The 27,894-nt window shown below is 39.7% G+C and overlaps 1 protein-coding gene across 2 annotated transcripts in view; it reads left to right on the top strand.

Moving 5' to 3' along the window:
- The first annotated feature begins 1,915 nt into the window (after window positions 1–1,915).
- ASAP2 (ArfGAP with SH3 domain, ankyrin repeat and PH domain 2) overlaps window positions 1,916–27,894 on the top strand; it is an 84,809-nt gene continuing 58,830 nt past the window's right edge. Inside the window, exons 1-3 of one of the 2 annotated variants that reach the window (XM_051778295.1) lie at window positions 1,916–2,235; window positions 23,446–23,518; window positions 27,462–27,607. In XM_051778295.1, coding sequence (XP_051634255.1) covers window positions 2,110–2,235; window positions 23,446–23,518; window positions 27,462–27,607 — 345 coding nt within the window. In that variant the 5' untranslated portion in view covers window positions 1,916–2,109. The remainder of the gene's footprint in view (window positions 2,236–23,445; window positions 23,519–27,461; window positions 27,608–27,894) is intronic. The other variant, XM_051778294.1, reaches the window with a different exon arrangement.

The raw sequence follows: 27,894 nt of genomic DNA, 5'->3' as shown, positions 1-27,894 counted from the left end.
CCCACTGGGCAGAGCAGCAGTGAGTGACTGCGTGGTACTTAGTTGCTGACTGGAGTTAAACTATGACACAGTCTCAGTTTATAGACTCCAATATCAAACTGAAGATGCAACCACCAGAAGCTGCATTGATATGCTACAGATTTGGACTATATCTGATAGAAGAGCTGGTGCAAAAGGCTAAAATCTAGTAGTATTTGCCTTTCACACCCCAAGTTTTTCATCCCCTTCAAAATACCTAAATAAATATTCCACACTGGAAGATTTGGTAGGCAGATTAAGAATGCTAATGTTTACTAAGTTGGGTAGTAGTGTGATAACTGTTGCTCTGAAGGTACCACCATCAGCTGGTGCAAAAATGAAGATGTAAGATCACATATATTTTTAGAAAGAATGAATATTTATACTCAATCTGGTCACAAATATACTTATTAATGATGTGACATACAAATACAAATAAGAAGTTTTAATGCATTAACAGCAGAACAATTTATACCTGTACATGCCCTACTAACTGAAACATGCAAAAGTCTTAACAAGAAGAGTGGCAAAGTTATATGGGGCCAGAAGTTAAAAGCAGAACAACAGTGGCAATTTTTATTGAAGAAAATAAGAACAACTAGAATGGAAAAACTAGTAAGGGTTAAAAAAAGGAAAGAACATGCAGATAGTCACTGTTCATTCATCTGATTTACTACAACCAGTTAAATAAATATGGTTGACAAGCTTCATTATTTATGCTACAGGACCTAGCAAGGATGGCAAAGAGCAGTAACGTCTGGGTAGGCCTGCGGTTATTTATTTGGACATTTTACGAACTGCAGCAAAAGAGTATCTGCTTACTCATCTAAATTCCCTGGAAAGTTTTAAAACGCAGTAAGAAAGAAATCACACATATAGAAAGCTAATAAACCGTATCACCAGAGGGGAGTGAAAGAACCATGGGAGAGTTTTCGTGCCAGAATATGGACTCCCAGAGCTTTCTGCGTGAACAGGCTGGAAGTCCTAAGGGTTTGGGGGCCAAGAGAAAGTACTGTCATGGATCACGTCCTTGTGTTCCCAATGCAAGCAGCACCATTCCAGCTCGGTGACACCCTGTCAGTGTCCCTTCTGCTGCATCACTCACAAACGCCACCACTTGGGCTGAGTTTTGCCCTTTCTGCCTCGATTAATCCTTATGGCTTTATACTGAAGAACAAAGCTTCTCCTCTGATATTAGCTCTTCCTCATCGAGTACAGAAAAAGCGTTCTAAAAATTTAGATATAAACGTTACTTAGCCTAAAAGTATTTTTGCACGGACCTCTTGGGAATGACAGCATTTCTGAGCTTTAGCTCCTTCGAAACTAAACAGCGAACTCGTAACACAGATTAAACTGTTGAAATACAGATTATGAGCTGTGGGGAAAGCGACTGTTCATGCACCTGCGGGCAGCCCCGGAGGGCACAGTGCGGAGACCTGTCCTGGGGGCTTCTACCTGTTCCCCCTCGCATCAGACAGGCACCGCGCCTCACCTTGCCCTGCCCTTGGGTTTTTGTTGCTAAACACGATCTGAACCACACGGCTGGATTTGTCCTGCCTGTCGCTGGGATCACCCAGACGGCGCCTGCCATCTCCTGTCCCCTCGGGGCTCGGGAAGGACGGCGGGTGGGAGGGAGGGGGTGAGGGAGGGGGCCGCCATCTTCTCCGGGCGAGGGCCGGGGGCGAGTGCGCCGCGGCGGGTCCGCTCCGGGCGTGCGGGGAAGGCAGCTGGGTCGTGTGGCCGCGCCCCCGCCCCGTGTGTGTGTGAGGGAAGGAGGGGGAAAGCGAGAGGGAGAAAGCGAGCGGGAGGGCGGGGTGTGGAGGCAGCTCCTGCCGCTGGGCGTGTGCCCGGCCCCCGGTGCTGCGTGACCGCGCGGGAGGAGCAGGAGGAGGAGTGTGGGTGCGGGGAATTTCCTTGTGTGGCGGCGGAGGAACAACACCGCTCCAGACGGCGGGGCTGCGAGGAGGGCGCTGCCGCCGCCGCCGCCGGTTGCCGAGCGATGTGAGGGGGAGCCCCCCCTGCGCCCTCCCCTCCCTGCCCCCGGAGCCGCCTGCTTTCCCCCTCCCTCCCCTCGCTCATCCCCGCCCCGCCATGCCGGACCAGATCTCCGTGTCGGAATTCGTGTCCGAGACCAATGAGGATTACAAGTCGCCCACCGCCTCCAACTTCACCACCCGGATGGCCCAGTGCAGGAACACGGTGGCGGCCATCGAGGAGGTGAGCCCGGGCGGGGGGCGCGGGGCGCGCAGCCCCCTCCGGCCTGGCTGCGGAGAACAAGGCGCTACCGGCGCTGGCTCCTGCCGCTCCCTCTCCCGCCCGGCCCCGAGCAGCGCCCTCGGCTGCCGCTCGGAGGAAATGGGGCTCGCCCGGGTGGAGAGGGGAAAGAAAAGGAGCGGGGGAAGGGCTGGGGCGCCGCTCCCCCGGCGCGGGGCTCCCGCTCCGCCCTCCCCTCAGCGCACGGCGGGGCAGGGGCGCCCCCCGCCCTCAGCCGCGGGAGCCTGAGCCGGCGCTTCTCTCTCCCGGTGCCGAGGAACCCCGATCCGGGCGGTTCCGTCCGTCTTCGTCCTACGTGGGGGGGAACTTGAACTCTGCAGCCTCCCCCCCAGAGCCCCTTCCTTCGCAGCGACACCTGAACCACCTCGGCCTCGCCAGCTGCCGAGGGGTGCTCGGGCTTTCCCTGTGTGTCCTTTCCCGGCGTGTGTCTGCCTGCCTCCCGGCACAGGTGGGATTTAATCCGCTTCCCAGTTCCCGCACACACAGAAATGCAAACGTACTCCCCCCGGGCACACGGTTTAAGGCAGCCTTCCCTGCGGATCCGATCCCCCAGGGCCGTGCCCGCCCCTCGGTGCGCGGGATCCCGGGCTCGCTGTTCCCTGCCTCCTCCGGGACAGCCGGGCTGCGGGTGCCTGGCGTGAGCCGCTTTTGTCTCGCCAAGAGCCGGTTGTTTTCTGTCTTTAAAGATACTCGGAACGTGCCGTTGAACCTGATGGCGAGAGCCCACCTTCTTCCCGCCCGCAGAGGGTAGCTGCGAGCGCTCGAGAGAGGGAGACTATTTTCCCTCCTGTTTCAAATCAGAGGGAAATCTGGGACAGGTCTGAACACAGTGAGAGCACATTCCACATCCCAGTCATACACGCACAATGAAATGAGAAGCGTCTGTGTATCTTGACTCCTCTAGCAGCTTCTCTGAAGTAACTTGTGGGAGGGGGGGAATCTTACTTGTGCTGCAGATTAATTTGCTCCATCTACCTGTTACATCAGTTCTTACAGTGTATATTTAGTTGATTTGTTTTGCAATAAGCATATATTTTAAAAAGAGCCTCTTCAGCAAAAAGAATCGTGTCAGTAGTTGATGTCCCCTCTTACAAAAGAACTACCACTAGCAATGGATTATTTATGTGTTTCAAGTGAACAAAACCCAGGTTAGGTCTTTAAACACCCTTTTCAGGATTTTCCTGTTTTGCCAGTTCCCAAAACCACTAAAGCAAGGAATTGAATTCAAAATAATCTTGTTCCTGAGGTAATTTTCTGCCCTGCAAGCTTGCACTTAAATGCCTGGATTTAATTATGCATTATTAACCCGATACTCTTAAGATCAACAGTTCTGCAACAGACAACTTCTTCTTGAATATTTATAGTAATGAATTATTTTAATTGAAAGGTAGAGTGGCTTAATAATTGATTAACACAAAATCGAAGTTGGTATGAGCATTGGGGTCAAAAGCAGTTTTGCTAGATTGAGAGATTTTTATTACAGTTCTCAAAAAAAATTGGTCTTTCTCTAAGTTCCAATTTCTGAAGCTGTATGGTTGCAAAAATGTAATATAATTTCTCAGAAAAAAACATGCAAAAAAGTTCTTTTTCATGTCTGATTATACAAAATTTATATGTGATGGCATGAAATTTGTAACATATCTTAAGGTTTTTTAAAGATTCAACTTACTATGTTGTGTCTTGAAAACATTTTTTTTTCCATTAGGGGAACGATATGCATTTAAATATTTGAATTTAATGGATTGGTATTTGGTTTTTAATGGAACTCAGTATGTTAAATCTTTCTTTGTATCTCTACATATTTCTTTTATTAGATGCTATCTGCTAGCTTAGGTACAAAAATTATATTTTATAATAATGATGATAAAGAATGGGGCTAGTGTCTTACAGATCTAAGTAAAGTTTACAAGGCAGGAGATGAGAGATTGCACTGGCAGTAGTTGTTAAAAGTATTGATCTATCTGGCACCTTTGGCAAAATATCAGGAATTGCTGCCTGTTTGTGCTGCTGTCCTAAAGCATGTGTTGAAATGACTACTGAATCCTTTTCTTTGTGATTTATCAAGAGCAACAAAGACATTTTCATGGTTTCAGAATGTTGAAATCTTTTTTCAGACTTAGAATTCTTTGGTTTGGAAATACTGAGGTCCTTTAGCATTTCGTGCCTGGTTTTTCAGGTTAAATCTGATCCTTGGATAAAAAGCCATCTATAAATTGTGTAATAGAGAAGTCAGGGCTCAGCACTTTTTTTTCTGAAAGGCTGGGCTCGAAGCAGATCGTCAGCTTGTTATGAACTAAGACTTAGTAAAGAATGCATGTAAAAATGTACAGGGAATACCAAGGACCTGTGCATTTCCAGTGGCACAGGTCCTGTGAAGCACTGGTTTCCAGTTCACGCTGCTCTCTTGAAGCAGACAGCACTCTCCTGGAAACGAGGAGGTCTGGCTGTGTATGATTGAGGGAATGTGTTACTTAAAGCAGTTAATAGGTAAGTTGAAACCGGCTGGCTGCTGACTTTGTGTATGCATTGATTTTAACAAGCAACTGTAAGAGCTGGTTTATTAACAAGACAGTTAAGGTTTCCTTTCCCAGAATATTGTATACATTTATTAAATCAATAAATTAACTGGTTAATACTGATACTTAAAAAATCTCTCTTTAGTGTTATTCCCAGAAAATCTGGTTCTGGAATAGAATATACAAGTGCCTGCATGAAGCCAGCTCTAGTCTCCCAGGCCTGGTGCTCCCTTGGGAGCTGGGGAGGCAGTGCAGAAGCACAGGATGGGGATGCTACTGTAGCTTGATAGCCTGGACTCCAACTCTGTGCAAACACAGATATCTGTTTCCACATCCCACTAGAATGTCTTTTGCACTTAACATTGCTGGCTACCAGTTTTCTAAGTCTGTCTTAGTTAATTAGCAGGTATCTTAATACTGTCTCAAAAGTTTAGTTAATGAGGCCTGGCTTTCAGTGGTGGAGTGGAAGAGGCTTGTTAAATGAGGAAATCAATAAGATGCTGCACCATTAAAAGTGTATAATTTACCACTATGTCTCTGTCAGCAGTGGTATTGCTGTAAATCTGAGTTTGGATTAACTTGGTTGATTCTTAGTATCAGTTGAAAACACTTTTAGTTTTACTGTTTTCCGTGGTTATATAGACTGATTACAGACCCTGGATCATGGCCTTTGAGATCACCAGAAGCACCTGCATTGCAGTTTGGGAACTGGTGCCTGTTCAAACACTTGGAGAAAGAGAATATGGTTCTTTGCTGAATCTGATTCTTTGCTCTCAGAAGGGATTAGGAAAGGCATGTTTGTGGAACACAAAGTGATTTCAAAGGAAAAGGAATCATAATTTCTGCATTGTTCTCAGATTAGGATGTTGCTTAGCAAAATGTTGGGAATCTTTAGCCTCTGCTAAGACAAAAGTACAAGTGAGCAATATATGTCACAGGCTCTTACAGGTTACTGTTTAATCTTTACATGTGTGATAATGACTAAGATTAAACAAGTTTTAATTGAGAGAGTGCAGAGCATGGTCACGTGACTGGGGGAGGGGTTGCTTGAAATCAGTAATCTGGTCTGACAACTGCAGTCTTTTTAGTTGGCTGTTTCTGTTAAAGGTCCCAGAATCTAGAAATGTGTGGTGACCATTTTTAAGCTATGAACACTTAAAAATCTTGGTTTAGTACTGCTATTGCTAAGAACACACACTTCTCTCTTTTATATGCTGTAAGTTAAATAAAATAGTACCTAAACACTAATGAAGCCTCCAAAGTGTCCTAATAGCTGTGATCATTAAAGATATTTAGGAATTAGTTTAAAGAGTAATTTAATGATTAGAATCCAAGAGGAGAACAAAGTGTAGCAGGCTGCTCATGTGCTGAAGACATTTCCATGTAAGTCAGGACTTGGGGTGCAAAGTTTACCTGCCTTAAACTTCGCTGCATGCACAGATTTCCCTATGAAGTGAGGAGAATGGAAACATTGATAGAAGTTTAGTAGGTAAATGGAACACCCTCCCCAACATAGTAACGCTTGCCACTGGGGTGAACTTGTTCTAAGAAGTAGACAGGACAAAGATGTGGTGGAAAGATGTAAAATGTACAACCTAAAGAAACAGTATAGTGGTACCAAAGATGATCTTAGTTTTCTGGTTAGAAATAAATTTCAATTGTTATAGTCTATTTAAAAACCATTCTCCAGGAATCTTTATAAAAGATGAGAAATTATCGTTAAAGGCTTAACTTGTAATTTCAGATCTCTGCTTGCCTTTGTTTTACAGGTTCCATTCCTATAAATAGAAATTCAATAATTCTGTTATTTTAAAGACTTTGACTTTAAAAGACTTTGACTTTTTTTTAATTACCATTCCTAGGAATGCAGCATTTCATTTCAGTGTCAAATCCTTTTCTTCCTCACTGTCATTTATAACACAAGTATTTTCTGTCAGAAATGACAACAACTTCTTGCCACCTAAGGCAATCCCACAGTTTTCAGCTGGCTTGGAGAGGCATAAGGGATCGATGCTTATTGAATTTGACTCCCTCTTGTATGGCGAAATTCTTTAATTCTCTACTCCATTTTAGTTCTGCAAAGCTCATGAGAGCAAGAGGTGATAACAGCTTGGTAGGGTGGGGGAATACAGGTGGTTACATGTAGGTGCTTATGTTTTGCTCATTAGGTTTATAGGTCTGGAGTATTGTTTTCCTTTAGTTTGTGATTGTGACTTGCATTTAAAAGTTATGTGAAGAGGATGTTTCTGTATACTTTGAGAGGCAGTAGGATATGCCACATTTTGTAGTGCATTTTGGGATATTTACTACTGTTATTTATATAATTCTTTTTAATAAAATATATCTTTGTGCCCTCTACAATGTGCTCTTTAGTAGAACATACTTGCACACTTTTCTTACCTCATTATTAAATATAGTTCCATAAATGCACATTGTTTACAACTTTTTTTGTGTTCCACTTCTGCTTCCTTTCTGGAACTATGATTCTCTGTCATCAGCATCCAGAGAGGTTTCTGGAAAAGTCATTACGACACAAAAGGCATGATGATTTCAAAAGGAGTGTGGGAATTATTTTCTTTTTGAGAGGAATTTGGAGGATGGAAGTTGCAGAAATACAGGACAGGAGCTAAACTGTAGCTTTTCAGTTGGAGCTCATCCATATTTTAAAATAGAGAATTTAAACCTTAAAGCTTTAAAGTACAGTCAGTTAAAGCAGTGTGAAGCCATATAAGTACATTTCTGTGCACCTTATCCTGGTGCATTCAGTGATGTCTCTGCTTCATATTACTAAACACCCCCATTCCTCATAGGAAGATCGATGAAAAATATCTACATTTCTGAAGTATTTTACTAACTGGTTTTTTTGTGTTTTGATTTTGCCCTGGTGTTGCTGCATTTCTCAGAACTGTCTATCTGGAGCTAGTGTACTTCATACTGATGCTGGAATAGAGTAAAAAATTCTCCTTAGGTTTAACCCACCTTCACTTCCTTTTCTCGTCTTCGTGTTGTTCTCTGTGTACCATATTGTACAGCAGTGGTAGGTAAAGGTGAGGCCTTTGTTCAGGCCTTGCCAAGTCACGGGACAAAAGCCTAATCTGTGCTCCAAAGTGCTTACAGTCCTTATGTCAAGTGGACATGGCTGGTAAATGCAAGTGAGGAATCCCAGAAAACTTGGTGTACCTGACTAGTGTAGTGCGTTTGTAGCTGAACCACTGTGGTTTCTTTTTATTCATATGTATTAGGGTAGTGGTTCTTAAACACTTTAGTTCAACTCTTTAAGCTGTTATTTTTTTATGATTTACACCTCCATATGTGTGTGTATATTTATACATATATATTACATACAGCCATTCCCTGTCTAAACTCCTGCACTGCGGCTTCTGAGTCTCACTCTTGTCAGTCCACGTGATCTGTCTGCCCCATGTGCCCAGAAATGAATGACCTTTCCACCTGAAGCTCCAGAAAAGTTGGGCCTAGCCCTGTTTAGGTTAACTCTTCCCTCAATTGTCTTGGGTATCAAGCTTGTCTATGCTTTCTCAATGTTTATGGACTCTTTGTTTCTCTTAATTTCTTGAAAGTCCTGTGCTACAGAGGTTACTGGTGCTTTGTCCTACCTCCGTGGAGGTCCCTGCCTTGGCCCAGCCCTGTCCAAGGTACTGAGCCATGGCTGGAGCTCAGGTGGGCTTCATGCTAAGCTGGACTGTCTCTCATGGACAGGCCACAGGCAAGTCTTCTATTGTTCTCAGTCCTCACTGTCTCCAAATAAATGTTCTCTTCTCTGTGAAGTTGCTAGATAGGGAAGAAACCATGTTATGGTCAGGCCTCTGTGCTGGCAAGCCAAGATACTGCCTTTTAGAGAAGGAAACAGAGAGAAGAGGGAGAGGCTGATATGGAAATGGCCGATTTAAAGACAGGAATAAAGTGGATGTTGTGGAAAAAAGTGAACTGTTTGTTGAATAGTTGGGACTCAATTCATTTTGTACTAAAAGCAAAACAAAGAAATTAAAAGCAAGACAAAACAATTAAAAAAGTATTTAGGAAAAAAGTCATTAAACTGAGAGCTGGTGAGGTCAATAGAACTGAAGAGTATGTACTAAAGCCTGAAGAATGTTCATTAAGTATCCCAAGAAAGGGGAAAATTATGGGAAAAACTACAGACTTGAAATACTCCGAGAAGAATGTCACAAATGAGCTGAACCTGTCAGAAATGCAAAGAAAAAAACCAGGTGTTCAGAGGAAAGTTTTTTATTCAAGAGTATATAAAGATAAAAGACAAATTTGCAAAGGTCAAGTTTCTTTAGGAATGACAGGAGGCAGTAAAGAAAACAGAAATGCTCTTTAGGCACATGGAGTTGTGAGGAGAAAAAGATAATATACAGAATGTAGTAATATTAAAGATGATGTAGGTATTGCCAAATCTAAACGAGTGCTCTGCTGCAGTTTTTGAGCTCAAAGTGTGGGAGAAGGTAGAATGGATATCAGGAATAGAGAAGCAAGTAAGCAAGGCAATAAACAAAATTGTCAGCTTAAAACACTCAGTTTGTTGGGGCTGGTTAACTTATTTTCCAGGATTCTGAAAGAACTAGGATGGTAACTAGCAAATACTTCTGACAAATCCTCTAAAGACTAGGATGATATCTGATGTAAGCACAGAGTGTTAAGAAGACAGGGGTGGAAAGAAGAGAAAAAAACCTAGAAAAACAATGGTTGCAATGGATACAGAAATGCTGACCATGACTTAAATTGAGGAAGAGAGGTGTTCTTACTCAGAGATTGCAAGTATCCCTGGATGAGTGGCAAGCTTGCAAAGTAACCAGTTCCCTTCCTGCTTCCAGAAATGCTTGAAAAATACTGTAAACATGCATTTACAGCAACTACCACTGCTATGCAAGAAGGCAGTACTTTCACATTTGTAGCATAGTCAAATGCGCAAGAACTTCACATCAGGAGAAATTGTGTGTCACCTTATTTACTCTTTCGTTGGTGCTGGAAGTTTCTTATGGGAAAACAGAATTACTGAGAATCATGGTTGTAAAGCTGTACGTGGTGATTACACCCAGGTTTCATGTAAAGTTAAAATCTCTGCTTTGGTCCGTTTTAACTGAGAGATTTTGGTTTTTTTCCTTAACCCAGCTGGAAAATGTAGGTCTAGTTATGGGACAAACAGAAGATTGATGTTTGTAACTACTGACTTTATTGCAAGCTGATGGTAGGACTGTTTCTCTTTCTTTCATAGCCTTTTCCTCACACAATCTCACCGTTGTTGGCATCTTGCTCAAGCTCCTGTGTGTTCAAAGTGCTTCCTGTAGGTAGCTGCTCTTAGTGGGGACAGAGACATAAGCTCAAAGAGTTTTGGTATTGGATATGAGATTTTCTGTGATTACAGTGACCACTAGCTTCTTTTATTTGGACTAAATCTAGACTTCTTTCCTGAAGTTTACTGCAATATAGGGATTAAGTGGAGGAGTTTGTTTGGCTAGGAAGCAATAAAAAATGGGAACACAAGAAAAGGAAGACTCATGACGTAATGGGCAGCTGAAATGTCTGAGAGGTAATGTGAGGATCAGTCAAATGTGAAGAGCAAGAAAAGGGAATTTGACTTAAAAACAAGCTGATAGTCGAGAGAGTTACCCAGAGGCAGAAGTACTGTGATGGCGTATAAGGAGGTGGAGGGTCAGGAATTGCATGTGGACAGAAGCATTAGAGAGGGGATAGGGAAATACATCAAAAGTCCAAGGAAGTTCAGAAGAATTGGAATTGACGGGAACTGCAAAGGAAGAGGGAGTGTGGCAGTGTTCATGCAGGAAGTAGTATGAAAACACCAGGCTGAGAATGTGGAGGGAGGGCTAATGTGAAAAGAATCAGTATAGTAAGGAGGTGGGCAGGAATATAGGAAAGGGATAGTGATGGAGGACAGTGAATAATGGTGATCTTATAGCTACATCCTGGTGTGTAGTTTAGGAGAGTGGAAGAAGAGTTCTGCATGTTATTGATCCAGAAAATTGAATGTAGTACTAAGTATTGTTCAGACATTTTTAGCTGTGGTATATATCTCAATTTTATTTGGAAAGAGAAAATAATTTACCTTATGGGGGAGAATTTATTGATGGAGGAACTGAGGTACATCATTGTAACTGAATAGGCTTTTTCAATGCTGCTTTGCAGGAAATTAGCTTGGGTGGTGTGATTCAGTACTTTTCATCTCTAGTGGCAGGCTTTGTTTTCAAGTGAGTAGGTGTTGGACAGAATTTGAAAAATTTTCTTCTTTGTATATGTGAACTCTGTTTCACAAAAATATTTACTATGGAAGTCGCATATTGTGCAGTGAAGTGTATTTCTTTGGAGTATATTCCTTAAGAGGTGGCTGTAAAAGTTACCGTGAAAGAAGCTATGGTATAAATTCTAGCATCTGATTTGTTAAACGAAGAAATAGAGAACTGAGAGGGAAGGCTGAAACTCTGTTCCTCGTTGTCTTGGAGCAGTATGGTGTGTAGAACCATCTGCTGTTTGTGGACCCCTCAGCTATCCCTGATTAAAGATCAGATTATCAATGTAGTTCTAGTCTGAAATCTATAATTCTGTCTAGGCATTATGTTAAGTATGTGTGTAGATACATCAAAACAGCTGAAGTGATTAGAGCTGAACAAATTACTTTCACATTCCTGAAAGCTTTGTTCTACATTTAGAAGGCGTACAGGAAGGGAAGATAGTAGAGAAGGGTTGTGAACATTCATATGGATTATTTTCTCATATTTTATGATTTCTGTTCCTTGTTAGTGGAAGATTTTTTTCCTAGAATATGCAATTTCAAGAAAACTTAGTCTGGATTCTAGGGAAGTAAACTTAGAAACAAATGCATTTACTAATCATTTTAAGCCCTTTCAATCAAACAGGATTACTGTTTAGCTATTGCAATAGGAGTGGAAATTTCCTTAGCACTTGCAAACATAGAGCCACTGCTCTGTTGCCACATGCAAAACATGTGGTATAGAGTCTTGCAAAGCACATGCTTTTAGTCATTTGTTTATTTCCCAGCACTGTAGGTGTATGTTACACAACACAAAAAGTACCAGCAGAGTGCTCCTACACTTTGAGCTCCATGTAGACTGGATGCTGACTGTGCTGAAGAAAGTAGCATTGAAGAAGCAATGAAGTGGTAAATCTTTTGTAAGCTGCTTTCTGTTTGGTTTCATTCATTCCTCTGTTTAGTTCACTCTGTTTTGTGCTTAAATGGTCTGGTTGTAGATGACAAGCTTTTAAGTATTTCCAGTCAGTCTCTTCTGTTCGAGGGATGGAGTGTTTGCCACTGCCTTCCCTGTCCCCCAGGCCACGTTGATGTGGTGATGGTGCAAGGACACGGTGCTTGGTTACATATAGGTTTGAGTGCTTATCTCTTTGGCTTCAGGCAGTTGATCCAGTAGCTGTTTCCTATTTCATTTAAGAACACAACAGAAGTTCTGATAGACCTGGACAGCTTCTCTCTTCTAAATTGCTTCCATTTTAAATGCAGAAGTTGTTCACTGTTTTGTCTTTAGGTAGCAGCTGTGTATGAATTTAACCTTCATACTGCTCCATGGTACAAGGAAGTACTGCCTGTTCCACTTTATAGATACCTTCCATGTACATGAACTCCCTAATTATTTAGGAAAAGTAAATTCTGAGGATAAAGCTTTTATTTTTACATCAGTATGATGTAAATGAGTGTTTTATATCTACTATTTGGTACACTAATAATTGTGTGACTTAAAATTTACCTACACCTCAAGGAAGCTGTGCTTTTAGTGACAGAGGTGTCTGAATTGTTAATTTTGGTTATACTTAAAGCTGCTGAAATTCCAGTAGAATTTACAATTGTTGTTTTCAAGATTGTAATAGTGTGCTGTGATTTCTATGTTGGGTACCTAAAATGAATGACAGGATATGACAGTTCAGATGCATTCTTTCATTTAGAAACAAATTCCCAGATGGAAATTCATAGAATATTATGTTTATGCATTTACACAACAAGAATTCAAGCTCTTTACTGAGAACTACAGCATGACAAAATGTCAACAAAATGAAATAAATTCAACTTCTTTGTTCCATTTAACAAACAAAAGAGGAAGATACTGATGTTATCAAATGTTTGGTTGCCATAAGTTGCAAATCTTATATTTGCATTAACTGCTGTTAATTATGTCATCATGCAGACACTATTTAATGGGGAAAAATGTATTGATACTGAGAGACCATGCAGAGATTTTCAAAGGTGGTATGGTGCATTACAGAGAGATTGTAGTGCAAACCACGGGCTGAAGTCTGGAAGCCACTGTAGAACAGAAATAATTTTATAATGTTTCGAGAGAAAGTGAGTTTTATCATCTGACAGTGGGTTTCATGTGTAATTAACATACCATCAGTATTATAGCTAGATACCATTCATAAATTTCTACCCTAATAATGGAGAGGTGATATCTGATGTGGTGCTTTACCTCTGATGAACCTTATTTTGACAGCTGGTTCAGTGTTTCCCTGGGAATAGTTGGTTCATTTGAGGTGATTTGACTGTCTCTCCTGAGCTCCCCTCTAGTTTCCTGCCATTCTTTGTTGTGGGAATACAGTGTCCTAAAAATTCCAGGTGTATCATGAACTAGATAAAGTTTATGTTCCTTCTATTCCCTTTCAGAATGGTCACCTTATATATATGTGTACCAAAGATGTTTGTAATATGGATTTATTATTTTTTTCTGTTAAGAAGTTCTCAGAGGCCTGGTAAGACTGAGGTTTGATCGTGCTGTGCTGCTCTTTTCTTTTCTTGACTAATTTCTTAGTCCCTAGAATTACTGGATACATAAAGAAGATCTAGTCAGAGGAGTGCTGGATGGGCAGGGATAGTTTATGGCATGCAGCTGATTTGTGCACACAGCCCAAGGTGTTTATTTTTAGGATAGAGTAAGTGTACTACATATTGGGGGAAACTTAAACTAAGTAGTTTTTCATTGTTTTATAGGTATTGCAACAGGGATGTCTGCCTAGTTCAAGCAGAGGATTTGAAGACCACTAATACCAAATTAGACCATTGATATGGGAACTTCTGAGTATCTGGAAAGTGTTTTAATTTGTTAATTGCTCCCATAAATGACTAAAAACTCTCTATTCAAAAAGCTTGTCATATTCAGAATGAAAGGGCATTATGTTCTGCAAAGATTAATTTTTGTTGGCTCTGATGGTGTATAAAGGATTTAATACTAGGGAAAAGAGTTACTGAATTGAGAAATCTGCAAAAGGAAAATCCCATCAGCCCAGCTCTTTGTAATGTTGAGTGATGCAGGGTGAGGATCAGCCTCTTCCAACAGCTGGGCTCTGAACCAAGAAGGGCTTTGATGGATACTGACAGCAGACAGAAATGCAAAAACATGAAGGTAGAAAAAGGGCTCTTGCAGGGTGAGGACTAGAGAATTTTGACATGGGTAAAGGGATGGTAAAGTTTACTTGGCTGTTCAAGATGGTTGTCACTGGAACATTTATCCTGTTATCTATATTACTTTGTTTTCCATAGTGATATATCCTAGGATGTTGAAGCGTGTAATATTAAATAATTGGAAATGGAATGGTTAGTGCAACTGAAAAATTAAACAACAATTAAATAATAAATAAGGGAGTTTTATTTACACACCCTTTGTTTAAAAATGAGCCACTGTAAAGAGTAAGTGCATTTTTTTGTTACATTGCTTATGAGATTTGTATTTAAAGTCCAATCACCTTGTGTTTGAAAGCAGATAGCTGCGTGTTGGTGGTGAAAGTATGAAAACAGATGGAAAATTTATTTCTCTGTATCAAAATTGATTAATGCAGGAGATGGATGTGTTCTGGAGAAATAGTTGGCATAAGGAGCTTCCATTTTCTTCTCTTAGGCAAAAGATTTTATTACACAAAAATGCTTGATGTCTGTCTTCCAGTTAAGTGCGTTTCATTTCTAACTCTGTTGTGAGGGAAGCATGTGAAAATCCAACAGTTCATACAGAGATACAGCACCTGTTTTGTCCGGTGGGAAACGGTAACATGTGGTGACTTGTATTAATGATATAACATTTTGTAGCTCTGAACCTCGGATTTGAGGTAGTTTATTATAGAATTCTGTTTTTTAGGCGTCACTTCTTTGTTTTAATAAATTCATTGTACAAACTCATCATGCTCAGGTGTGGTTTTGTAAACAACACAGGGCAGTGTCAAATTCTCCCATCTTTTACCTTTGCAGCAGAATTACCTTGCACTTTCAAGTATTAATTTCCCAAAGCAGTGGCATTACCTTTTCCCACCATGCATACCCTTAACTCTGTGCACAGTAGTTTACTACATTTCTTCTGCCAAATAGAGCAGTGCTTGTTCAAACAGATTGCCTTGGCTTTGGGCCCACAAGAACCACAAACCCAGATGCTGAAGAAATAATGCTTTTGTGGAAAGGGACCTTTCAGAGACAATTCTGCCATAAACCTTGTCCTTTTTATAGCATGTCTGTCTCTGTACCCTCACAGTCTCTTAAGTTGACAGGTCTCATGCCAAAGAGCTCATTTATACAAATTCAGTGTCATAGCTTCTGTAGAATATAATGTTCTGGAATATTTTTTCACATACACACTCCAGGTACAGTAATTGCCCTAAATTAAAGTTTTTTAAATTATTATTGTTTTTCTAGAATACATTCAGAAGCTGCAATGGCTTGCCCTAGACTATGCCTATCAGGTTTTTTTCCACCTTTTGGATCAGTCCCACTGTGAATGTGCCAGGTGATCAGTGGAAGGAAACTGGAGAGGATTTAGAAAAGAAACTAATACGTGGAGAGGGGAAATGACATAACAGTAGGAGAATGGAAAGGGGATTTTGGAGGGGGATAACATAATTTAGGAAGTTTTTTTACCGCCCTCTGTAACAGAAAAGTGGATTGAGCCCAGCAGTGTAGACAGTTCATTTCTAATAGAAAAATAATAAACAGAGATAGAATGTCTGTGGATATCTCTGGTCTTTGAGTCAGAGAGGATTAATTACAGCAAGTATCAGATTGCCTGTAACATACACCAGCAAAGGCAAACTATTGTACTTGATCACCTCTCTCTTTCTTAACTGAGCCAGTTTTTTCCTGTGCCCTGTTGTTTTTGGGAAGGACGTTCTTATATGTGTTCAGCATCTGCAGCAGCCTCTGGCATTATTACTTATTCTGAAATACTAGAAAGGGTGAAGTACAGAAGGATTTATGGCTATTGAATAGCCCCATGTTTTAAAGCAAATGGCCAAAATGGAGAGTGAGATTAGATTTTGATTTAAAGAAATAATGGTTAAGAATTGTTTATAGTGAATCTAATGTCAATGTGTTAATATTTTATTGATGTCACTGTCAGTTAGATGTGCAGCACGGGGAAGAACACAGGTTCCTGTCTCTGGGATTGTATTTCAAATGACTTGAGGATTTATTTCCTCAAATTTTGTTACTGCTTTAGCAGTACCTCTAAGCATTTGTTGTTGTTGTTCCAATGGGCTCTTTATTTTAAAAAAATGGTAACCTTAAGACTTTCTCAAATTCAGATCCAGTGCTGTGAATGCTTTCAACAAAACCCCATCAAATAGCTGAAAATGTGAAATAGTTAATTTTACCCTTTCTAAAAGGAAGCTGTTGAGAGTAAGAAGGAACGAATGTTAGAGACTTAAAACTGTTTTAAATGAAAAATAGAACAAGATGATGCCTGACTCCTTCCTCTTCTCCCCTTCACTACTTCCCACAGTGGGCTGTTGTGCAGTCGGGAAGGCACTCGCACTGAGCTGCGAGAAGTCAGGTTTAGTTTTTTTCTTTCCCTTGTCTGGATTTAGAAAATTTGGGCTTTTTGTTTCTCTCTTGAGAATAGTCTGTTGGGCTGTGTAGTGTTTCTGGTTGAGAGTCTCTCTGTCTTTTGTTTTTAAACTCATTGCTGGAAACTGGGAGATTATCCTGGGGTAGGATGTATACGTGCTTTTCTTTGCTTGCTGCCCTGAACATCTGCTGTTGGCTGCTACTGATAGAGGATATCAGGTTAAATGGAGTGTTGATCTGATCCAGTGGCTATTTTTCTGCTGCTTTACAGATAAATAATTATTTTCTGGGCCACAAAGGAGAAAGGCACTGGTGTAAGGACACTTGCATAAGATAAAGATCCAGAGTTCTGATGTAAGTTTGGCACAAAAGATGTTTAATGAACATCTAAAACACTAGAGCCTGGGGACTCTCCATTTATGCTGCAACTGCCCTGGTTTTCCCCATATCCTTTGATTCTGTAAAAGGTGCCAAAATAATCTTTGGGATGTTCAGTTTCCCAGTTTCTGCCTTCCTGCTTGTTTTCCTCCTCCATTAAAATATGCTAAAAATAGAACAGTTTGTTTCCCCTCCCTGCACTGAAAAGAACAAATAATACGTTTATCTTTTGTGCCAGCCTATATATTGCACAGATCTATTTAGGCAATATAGATTTGGGGATTGATGCTAGTTTTGAGTCAGATTTTTTAAAGATTGTGGCATACAGAGTAGGATGTAGAATAACATTTCAGGAAGTTTCAGTAATCTCAGACTGATTTCTTCCTGGTAAGATAGGTTTGGTTCTAATTAGTTGGCACATTTTATTGTTCTAAGTAGAAACCTTTGAAGCAGTGAAAATGGAAATTGGCCTTTGGCAAGTGAAACTGGACCTTGTTCCTACATGTGGAAAAAAGCTTTGCTACTGATCACTGGTAGCTTGAGTCCTCTCTCTTGTGTTCCTTTGAAAATCTCTGTTTTCTTCTGTTTGTTTTGCTATGCTTCTTCCCCTTCCTAGTATACTTTCTACAGGCATATTTGTTGCTAAATTCTCATCAGGCATATAGAACTTTAAAATATGTCATGTAAGGATTTGAATTGCTTCTTTTATACACTGTCTTTACCTCAGAAATACATTTACTTAATTATTTTAATTTTGACATTTTCAGCCTTTGGCATGTCAAATACTTAATTTTTGTATTACCAAATATCTTGTGAAAATACTTTAGCAATGTGTCAAAAGTGTATTTGTGATGGGTGCCAAAATGTTAGCCTTAACTTGCTAGGAAGAAACAAATGTGAATTACAATTAAAAATACTCTCATATTGCAGGTAATTTTAGTGTTGGTTTTTCGTGGTGTGTGTGGTCAAGTGTGGTAACTTCACAGAGAGATAACTGAAGATACAGCAAGAAAAAAGTTACAGATTTTTCAAGCATGGCAAGTAAACATACTTTTAATAATTTTCACTGTGTAGCCCTAGGTTGTAAGGTAAACAGTTTTCAAACTAAATGGTGTTTCTGTGCCATTTAAGAGAGAACAGCTATGCATTTTTGAAGACTTGTCAAACAAGTGATCTCTACCATCTCTAGATATGCTGCATAAACTCTGACGTAAGAATTAATTTACCTTAAAAACGGTTTCACAAGATTAACATCAGAAATCACATAAAAGTAAATGAACAGAAGACATAAATACTGTGTTTGGGAAAAGGTTGCACTGCCAAGGGCACGCTCAAGAAGGTCACTTTTGAGTTTCTGTTTCAGTTCACACTACATAACACCACTTCTGTAATATTGTAACTTCTTATGTGCCCTACAGAATTTTTTACTTTTTTTCCCCTAAGTCAAAGCTATATTTACCATTTTTAACAGAGGAGTCTGAATGCCCATCAGCAGAAACTGAGTGGGACTATGAAAACTATTTATATGGCTTCTCAGACTTAGTTGTGCTGAAATAAACAGGTGTCAAAATAAACAGTCTTACAATAGAGTTTTTCTAGAAGCATTAGATAAGAGAATAAATTGAGACCACCATGTGCATTACTTGGTCACTTTTCTTCTGGTTGAGAAGTTCCCTGAGCACTTCAAGTGAGTAAAAAATAACGCTGGAATATGTAACACCTGAGGCCATTTTAAAGTTCCCTACTTCGGGCACTGCTGACAGTGCACAAAGCAGTCGAGTGAGGGGAAGGCAGTGTTTTGGTGCATGTGTGTGCATTGGTGTAGTGTGTGTATATTTATGAAACTAATACAGAGTTAGAAACTTAAAGTATAAGAAAGCTACAGCTGTATTTAAAGTGCTATCCTAGTGCTAAGATGTGGATGAAGAAAAGGATGCGAAAATATGAAGAACAGTACTAAAGACAAGGAGCTGACCCTTTCAAGTTTTACACTGAAATTATTCCTTTGGAACACTGGTTGTGAATAAGCACCAATGTTGTTCAATTAAACAAGGCGAAGTCCCCTTCTCTATTTTTTGGTCTGTAAGCAAGACTAAAATACAGTATTACAGATGCAAAGCTTTTCAGTATTTTCCACCTTAAGTTGTAGGCATACAAAGCCACTCTTAAATGCAACACTGTCAAAAGATTTCACCAAGGAAGGGAGGAATAGGCAAAGCCTCCTACGGGAGCAAGTCTAGTATCTTACTACAGTACGACACAACAACATAATATTTCCTAAATGTATCCAGATCTCTCTTAAAATGGCTAGATATTTTCTATCTCTTTTTTCCTGTTTGGAAAGCTTTCCAGAATTGACTTTACTCCCCAGTTTCTAGTCACAGTTTGTTCATGTTCATGTACAGCTAACTCAGCTGTTCTTATTCTAATGTCACTTTTTAGCTTAAATGTTTCTTGGTGTTTATCCCTTTTTCCTCTTTGTTGCTACCAGTAGGGAACTTAGCTATGACCCTTTCCATTCAGGAGAGAGGAGGCTGCCTACAGCTTGTCTGTCAGGGTAACCAAACTAAGCACAAGGTGTGGAGGATCAGTGCCATATTATCTGAACAAAATTGCACTGATCATTAGTTGCCTGCATAATATATGGCCAAACACCCTTGGGTGACTGGGAATCATTTCAGGAAGGCAGCCTGTGCTTCTTGCACTTTTTGGTTGTGGGTCTTTTTTGTTTGTTTTGTTTGGGTTTATTTAATTATTTATATATTTAAGCATTTTGTGCTTGTAATTTATTTACATTTGTGTAATGGGTACCTTCTAGTTCCCTCCAGCTATCTGCTTGAGCTAGCTGATTCAAAGTTTGCTACAGCTTATTCCCAGTAATCTAATTACAAAATCAGAGCAGTACAAGATTTTTTTATTCCATTCCATACTTTGCATACTGCTGGATGAAAGCAACACTTACATTGCCTCCCATTTTGTGTGTATAGTTTTTCTGTAAGTGTTTATCAGAGTCAAAAATCCAGTGGTTCAGAGAGACATGCAAGTTGTCAAGTCCAACGTTTTGGACATAGACCTTTTTTTTGCATTTCAATGATATGTAGTATTCAGTGACTTTTTAAATTTTTTTGTTTTGTTGTCTTTGGTGGAAGGAGATCTCCTGTATCTTTGTGGTTTTAGTTTTGATGCCTGTATCACTTTGTCATCCTGTGGTGACTGCGAGCATGTGGTAAGCCAAAGCCCTGTGTTCTCCTGGTATCTTCCCAATGAATCTCCCAGTTTATATATGTGTTTTTCCCTTGGATACACAACTTTGCAGTCTTCACTCTTGAATTTCATCCCGTTCTCAATAATCACATTAGTGAATTGTATCATCAATAAACCACCCATATTTTAAAGAGTGAAACATGGTTAATTTTTGTGACAGTTTTTTCATTTTACTAGTTACAATATTCTTTTAAGTTTTATGTGAAAATACCATTACATTGAGTACTGACTTCAGTTCCTCACTTTTTTTCTTTTTTAACTGGGAGAGGGAAGAAATAGCACATTGAGTCCACGATGCATTGATAGAAAGGTGGGAGACTTTTTTACTGGGATAATTTTTGTCTGTTTTTCATGGCTTTGGAGTGTGTATCATCTCCCTGAACAGAAGCTGAACTGAGTCCTCAGGTCACAAAGTCAGTGTTAGTCAAGGTGGTATTTAGCCTACTTAAATCCTGTTGGTTCCTTGAATGTTTCAGCATCATTCTACAGACTCCTTGTCAGCTACTCACTGTAAAAATGTGCTACCAATTACCAGACAAACTGTTCTATTGTGGTGAATGAACATAAGAAGAAATTTTGAAGCTAATGTAATGCTAAGGCTTAAAAAAAAAAGTAGCTGGTAGAGGTAGCAGTGTAGTAAAAGTGCTCCTTCCAGTCATACAGCTGCTGAATTCCTGTTCAGAAATGTCCCTGCAGGATTCTTCAGCAGGACCATCTGAGTATATCCTCTTACTCATTCCTGGGTTTACCATTGTCTTTTGAATTGGATTGTGTTGTATCAAGTGTCTACCTGATTGTCAGAGTTGAAAAGTTGACTTAACTGAAAACCAGCTTTTTAAAAAAAAATTATTAATTTTTAAGCATGGTTTGCTTCTCTCCTGCAGTTTATGACATGGCCCCACAAGCACTTGCACTGGCACAGCTGAAAAGGCAGGCAAGGGATGAAGGGAGGATCCAAGGAAGCCTGATCTGACAGTCCTGTGCATTTTCAGTACATTAGGGCTTTATGTTTTGCTTGTTCTGTTGCACTCAGTGCTGTCAGTGGGTTTTTTTCCCATTATCCTTGTTCTGAATTTTTATGTGGACCAGCTGTCTGAGGTGGGTCGGTGCTTGAGGACTGGTGATTGGGGACATGAGCTGTCATTTCTCTTGGGTCCTGGTTGTGCTGTACCTTGCGAGTTTGCTCCTCTGCTGCCTAATCCCAGTGAAAGTGGGAGTTGGCTGAGAGAAGCTGCAAACCAAAATGATGACTTCAGTTGAGGAAGAGGACATGAGGTTTTTTCCCTTACTGGGAGTTTATGCTTTCTGATTGAGACAGTCACGGGCTAGAAGACTTTATGAATCCATAGATCTGTCTGGATCCCTGACCGCAGTAGTAGAAGTAGTTCATAATTCATCCCATGTGCTTATCCTTCCAACTCTTCTCTTTCTTAAGAAGTATCTCCCCCAAACTAAGGTGCTGAGATTAAATATTTTATCATCTGCACACACAAATCTAAGATTAGCTGGGAATGGAATCTGTAAGTTTTAAGTCTCTGGCTGAGCCTTCTCTTTGGGCTGTTACTTGTAATTCCTGTAGTTGGAGACATTACTTTTGCTTTGTCTCCAGCAGGGTATTTGCCCTTTGACAGTTGTCAATGAAGTAATCATTCCTCTGCAGTCAGCTGATCAGATGGTGTTTTTCTGAGGTTATTTTTGGAAATCACCAAATACACAATGAGGGAGTTCACTTAATGTACTCATATCCAAACAGGTGACTAATCTAACCTTTGAGATCACACTGGATACAGGTTTGTTATAGCAGATGCAATTTAAATTGCTGAAGAGGGTGAACAGAGCTGGTGTGGCTTTCTTATACTGTTTTATTTCCCCCTTCCTCTTCAGAAGGGGTACTTCAGAATTCCAGGTGATAAGACCTCTGCACTTCTTTTGCTGATATGTTTCAGATGTGAAGTATAAAGATGCTGGAGGTAAAACCTCCAATGAATAGAGCAGTACCATGACAATGTAATGTTAATAGTAAGGCATCATCTAAATTGTTTGGTTTCCATGGAATGCTGCAAAGATTTTTGCCAGCTATTTGTGGTCTAAATAGATTCAGTATAAGAATACTCCTAAAATATGGGGTATAATGTTTCTTTTTGCATTCAATATGTTAAAATAATTGGATAGAGTCCTAGGAACTGACTTCTGCATCATTTTTCTTACACTCATGAGTAACAATAAAACAATGGTAGGTCAAATGTGTAGCTGCTGTGATTCACTGAAATCTTATGAATGAAAACTGGAATTAATTTGGTGGGTTTTCTTTGCTTTTTTTTTTTTTTTATCATGCATCATACTAAGCAGCTCTCAGCATAATACAGTTTGTAGTGGTTGATATTGTTCTTCGGTGGGGTCCAAAAACACCACCGTCTCGGAACACATACTTAAATTTTCTTGAAGATTAACAACTTTTTTTTTTTTTTTTTTTTTTTTAAATTTGTATGACCATAATTCTGCCTCTGTGTTCTGGAACAATTTTACATTTTTGAGAGTGCCTGTATTTCACTTTCAGTAAGCAAAATGGTTGCCTGCTTTCACTTCTTTCTTTGAAACAAATTGGTTATTAGTGCTTGAGAATTCTTAACAAGACTTAAACTTGAATTTTATGTAGTGTTGGTGAAAGCTTTGCCTAGTGTTAACATGTGTGAAAGTTATTTGAGAGATATGTAATTTATTTTGTTCAGCATAGCAGTGAGAAAGTTCATATAGTTGGGAGGGCAATTAACTAAATTATCCAGGAAAACTGAAATTAAATTCCATTTTTAATATTCTGCCTGGGGAAGTGATATTGCTTGTTTCTCTAGCAGTGTCAGAACAGAACATATGATGGGTCAAAACTGTTTTAAGCTGCTTTAATAATTTAACATGGAAAGAAGATACTGTGTAAATCATTTCCTGATGAGTGTACATGATGCTGGCCACCAGCAAAAGAGGAAGGATGTATTTTTGTGGGCAGGGGGACAGAGTAGATTGTTTATAGGGGAGTGAAAGCAAATGGCAAGTAATTTATTAATTACAGAAATAAAGTTAACCAACATAATAGTGTTATAATTACAGCAGGTTTCCAGAGCAGAGGTTTGCCAGAGGGCAATCCACTATTCCATGTTTAATTTGTCTCTTTTCTTTTAGGCTCTAGATGTTGACCGAACTGTTCTCTATAAAATGAAGAAATCTGTCAAAGCCATAAACTTATCTGGTCTGGGTAAGTACATAACTCCTGTTAGTTTATATTGGTGAAATTGTAGGGTTCAAACAGCCAGATGTTGTACTGAATCAGAAAGAGTTATATGGGTAACTCTGAGAAGAGAAATATGTACATTTTAAATAACAGTTTTGAACTAGCTGCTTGATCCTGAGCTCAGTAAGGATGAGATGTGGTGAGGTAGCTGAATGTCTCTCGCTGGTGTTGGGGTACAAAGTGGGGAAGTTGTGCTCTCCCCTTTCCACCAGGTCTGGGCTACCTGCTCCTTCTGCCACCCCTGCTGCTCGGCAGATCCCTGAGTGAGATTTTTAGCTCGTGTAAAGCAGCATATGCAGTGAAATCAAGTTAACTGGGATTAGATGGGCACCTGAAATGGCAAGGCAAGTGAATCATCAAGAGCTGAGGGCATGGGAGGGGTGAAATTACTCTTTGGCAGCAATAAGAAGCTACATTTACTCTACTGCTTTGTGAAACCTCACCCTTTCCTGGTGGCTTCCACTTATGTATGTTGAGAATTTCATGATGAGAGATCTGATGGGCTACAGTTTTTTGTTGTCAGGTTGTACAAAGTCAGATATTTATCTTCCAATGCTGATAAAATACAAAAAAACTATTGCTACTTGTGTTTTTAAATGTGTGCCAATCTCTTGGAGTTGTGTGTGTTTATCTTCTTTGAAAAAAATAGCCAAAGCTTTTGTTTTTGTGCATCAGCAGCATTTTGTGAACAAGAAACAGCATTTGTTTTTGTGGATAAGAAACAGCATTTGGTTGGCTTTTGTTCTCACTGTGCAGTTCACAGCAATTAGAGCTAAGAAAACCAATATTACATGCAAAACAGATAGGCCTGGCAACCTTGGAGAGCCACCAATATCTGAGAGAACTGGTGGTCATGTTGGTGTTCAGACTCAAGGCTGGAACAAGAACTGCTGTTGTGGTGTAATTCTTGTCAGCTAACTGAAAGGAAGTTCCTTCTTGACTAATGTAATGAAGCTCTTATAGCTGTTATCTTTGTATTGTGGAGGGTCCAGTTTAAGATTCATCTAGAGTTGTTTCATCTGTTACGTATTGATTTGGCACCCTTTTTTTCTGGTTATTTTTTGGTTTTGTTTTGGTTTTTTTGATTTTGGTTTGGTTTGGTTTTTTTGAGGGTTTTTTTGTGGGGTTTTTTGTTTGTTTTGGTTTTTTTTTTCTTGTTTGGTTGTTGGTTTGTTGTTTTTTCTTAATTTTATTTTATTCTAGAGTGCTTGGCTATGCCTCATAATCAGAGTAGTTGTTAGAGCATTGTAGCAAATGTCTTTGCATAAGATCAGTACCCTGCCCACGTTCTAAATTCATGCTACCCACCCAATCTTGACAAGAAAGGTTTGGAGGCATTTCTCTTTCACCAGCAGAAATGCTACTAACCCAGCCAATTGCCAGCCCTTGGGGTTTCTCTTGACAAAATAAAAACCATGGCCCTACACTCATAAGAACACAGTTACTGGATTTTCAGTATAGGTTCCCTGAATACTAAATATGCATGTTTTGGCTTTCTTCTGTAATGTGCCAATTTACAAACGTTTATGAAGTATTACATAGTGACTCCAGTTTGTACAGAGTTTTGTTTCTTACTTAAAGAAAGCCTCTAAATCCTCAAACGTACCTGAATCATATTTTTACATCTATTTTTAATAGATTTCATACCTTTCCTTTGTAGAGAAACTTTTAAAATCCATTAGGAAGAAACCATAGGGCAAGGAGAGTATTTTGGAGGGTTCCATGAGAAAAATAAAACTTTGTGTTCTTCAGAAGCACTTGTGGAGCACCAGCTCAGTTAGTATATTGCTGCAAAACGACCTTTAGCATTCTGGGGAATGTCTTGTAATCCAGAAGAACAGTCCCTATGATGCTGGAGAACAGAAAACTCCTGGGAATGCTGTGTGGAATGGTTGCTGTGCTTGTTTCCTAAGGTAAAAAGTCAGCATGGCTCAGATGCTGATTAAACAGCTCACCATAACAGTTAGTGGTAGGAGCCTTTTCACCTTGTTCTCCTGGAGAGGCAGCTTTCTCCTTTTCTTCTAGGAATTACAGCCTGATCTCTACTCTTCCTAAGCCAAGCGGGATGCAGGAAGCAGTAAGAATGTAGAAAGCAATATGGGAATAGTTCACCTTACTGGGTAGATGTGAGATCTGGAGGAGTCGTGACCTGCCATATCCTGGGTTTGGCTGTCTGTGCCAGTCCATTCAAAGCTTGTTCAGGTGTATGTTGAACATCCTTACTTCATCCTGCAGCAAAAGGTTTGTGAAGTGCTTAGCCCTTGCTGTTGATGCTGAGGAAAAATAAGTACAGTTCAGTGCTAGCACTTAGTTTTTAAATTTAGTAGCTGTCGGCAAACTACCTCTTACAGGCTGCAAATTTAAGCTGTCAAGGTAAAAACTTGTAGAATGAATGCTTTCTGTGTAACTTCAGTTTTGCATGTACATTATGCCAGTTCTTTAATTACATGGTGTTATACCGCTGCTGCACAGGATTTTAGTTTCATATATTAGAAATTAGAGGAAAGTTGTAGTTATTTGAGAAATAAAGATCTTGAATGGTTGTCCAGATAGGGCATGTGGACGGACAGGCTTATTTTTAGTTTGGAGCATGCTACGGTTATTGAACAGGTTGTATAACTAATTCATAGAAATTTGGCAAAAGGATATTACATAAAAAATCCTTTGGATATTAAATGTGTTGATGTGTACAAATGGGCTTGAAATGAAACTGGATCATTACTTGTTTGAACAGATTAATCCTCTCTAAAATAATCTTCAGGGTTTATGCAGGTCTCATGTAATGACCGAGACAGTCTTTGTTCTTGTTAATGCATAATTTGTTTTCTAGGGCGTGGGGTTTTTTTCTCTGACTTCCTTTGAAGCTTTAGAAGTTGGCCACAGTTAGAATAAGAAATAGGCAACATTAACTTTCTCAGGTGCCAACTTGGTGTGCTTTGTCTGTGTTCTCAAGTTGACATGGTCACTAAACTTGTGTTCAGTAAGACTTTCTATTTTATTCCGCAGATCAAATTGACTTTTGACAAAGGGACTTTTTATGCTTGTCTACACAAGCAAGTAAGCTGGTGTCCTAGGAGTGAATCCCTTGATCAAATTAGTTAAGACTGAGGGCCCCTCAGGTTTCCTTAATATTTGAATCAGGGAAGCTTATCTTAGGCCTAGATTTCCTCTTGTTCCCTGGGCTGAGTACCCCAACACGTGCAGCTCAAAGCTTTCTGAAGAGCAGAAGCGTTGGGTGTGTGCTGGATGACTTACGCTGGTCTGGTTTTGTTGTCTCAGGAAGGAATCTGGTTGTCGTGAACCAGAGCTGCTTTGAGAACTGAACTGGCCCGTGGTAAATGCAGACTGCAAGGATTTGCTTCAGCCCCTGCTCTGAATCAGAGAGCTAACATAGATATGGGGTTTGTCCTCCTCTGTAATGTAATCTGTAGTATTAAGGTGACTCAAGAGTCCTGTTTGGTCTATTGCCTTCTGTTGTAGGGAACCAAGACTCTGCCAACACACTCAATCTCTTCTGTTTCTTTGTTCAGCACACAGCTGAAAATAGAAAATGTTAATAAAAAACTCTAAAATATAGAAGTTCATTATAGGATTTGGGAGTTGTTATACAGTCTCTGCTGTGGTGCAGAAATATTGTGGGTCTTTCTAGAGTGCCAGATGTTTGTCTTGTGTTGGTGGCTCATTGTCCTTTGTACAGCATGTGGATAGATACCCATAAACCAGAATTAGTGAGATATGTCATACTTCTGTCTTATCAGTGTTAAAATATAAATAATATATGTTTGATGTATCAAGTAAACATTTTTAGCAAGAAATCTGAGAAGTTTTTCTTTAAAAAAACTCTCAATTGTAATTTCAATAGCCTTTTATCTACTGATGATATTTTCATGTTTTGCTCTTTTTGAAGCTCACGTGGAAAATGAAGAACAGTATACACAAGCACTGGAGAAGTTTGGAGGCAACTGTGTTTGCAGGGATGACCCAGATTTGGGAACAGCGTTTTTAAAATTTTCTGTGTTTACAAAGGAATTAACTGCACTCTTCAAAAATTTGGTAAGAATTACTTAAGAAAAACATTGACATTTTAAAGCCATTACAAAAGCTGTATTTATCAATTACAACAGCTCTTCATATTGAAGACAGTTTGTGTTTTGGCAACCACTATTCTTAAAGAATTCTCAGTGTGTGATAATATCTCATGCCCTAGCCTTTCCCCTTGCAAAACTCAAAACTAAACCCCAAACAACAAACGAAAAAACAAATTACTACAAAACCCAAACAAATGCAACAGAAACCCCTCTTCCAACACTTCTCACATCTAAAAGCTTCCCACAATAAAG

This window comes from Manacus candei, unplaced genomic scaffold (genome assembly GCF_025592945.1).
Source record: "Manacus candei isolate 608988 ecotype Guabito, Panama unplaced genomic scaffold, ASM2559294v1 h1tg000011l, whole genome shotgun sequence".
In the NCBI taxonomy this organism is placed as follows: Eukaryota; Metazoa; Chordata; class Aves; order Passeriformes; family Pipridae; genus Manacus; species Manacus candei.
This window is presented reverse-complemented; position numbering and strand designations above follow the sequence as displayed.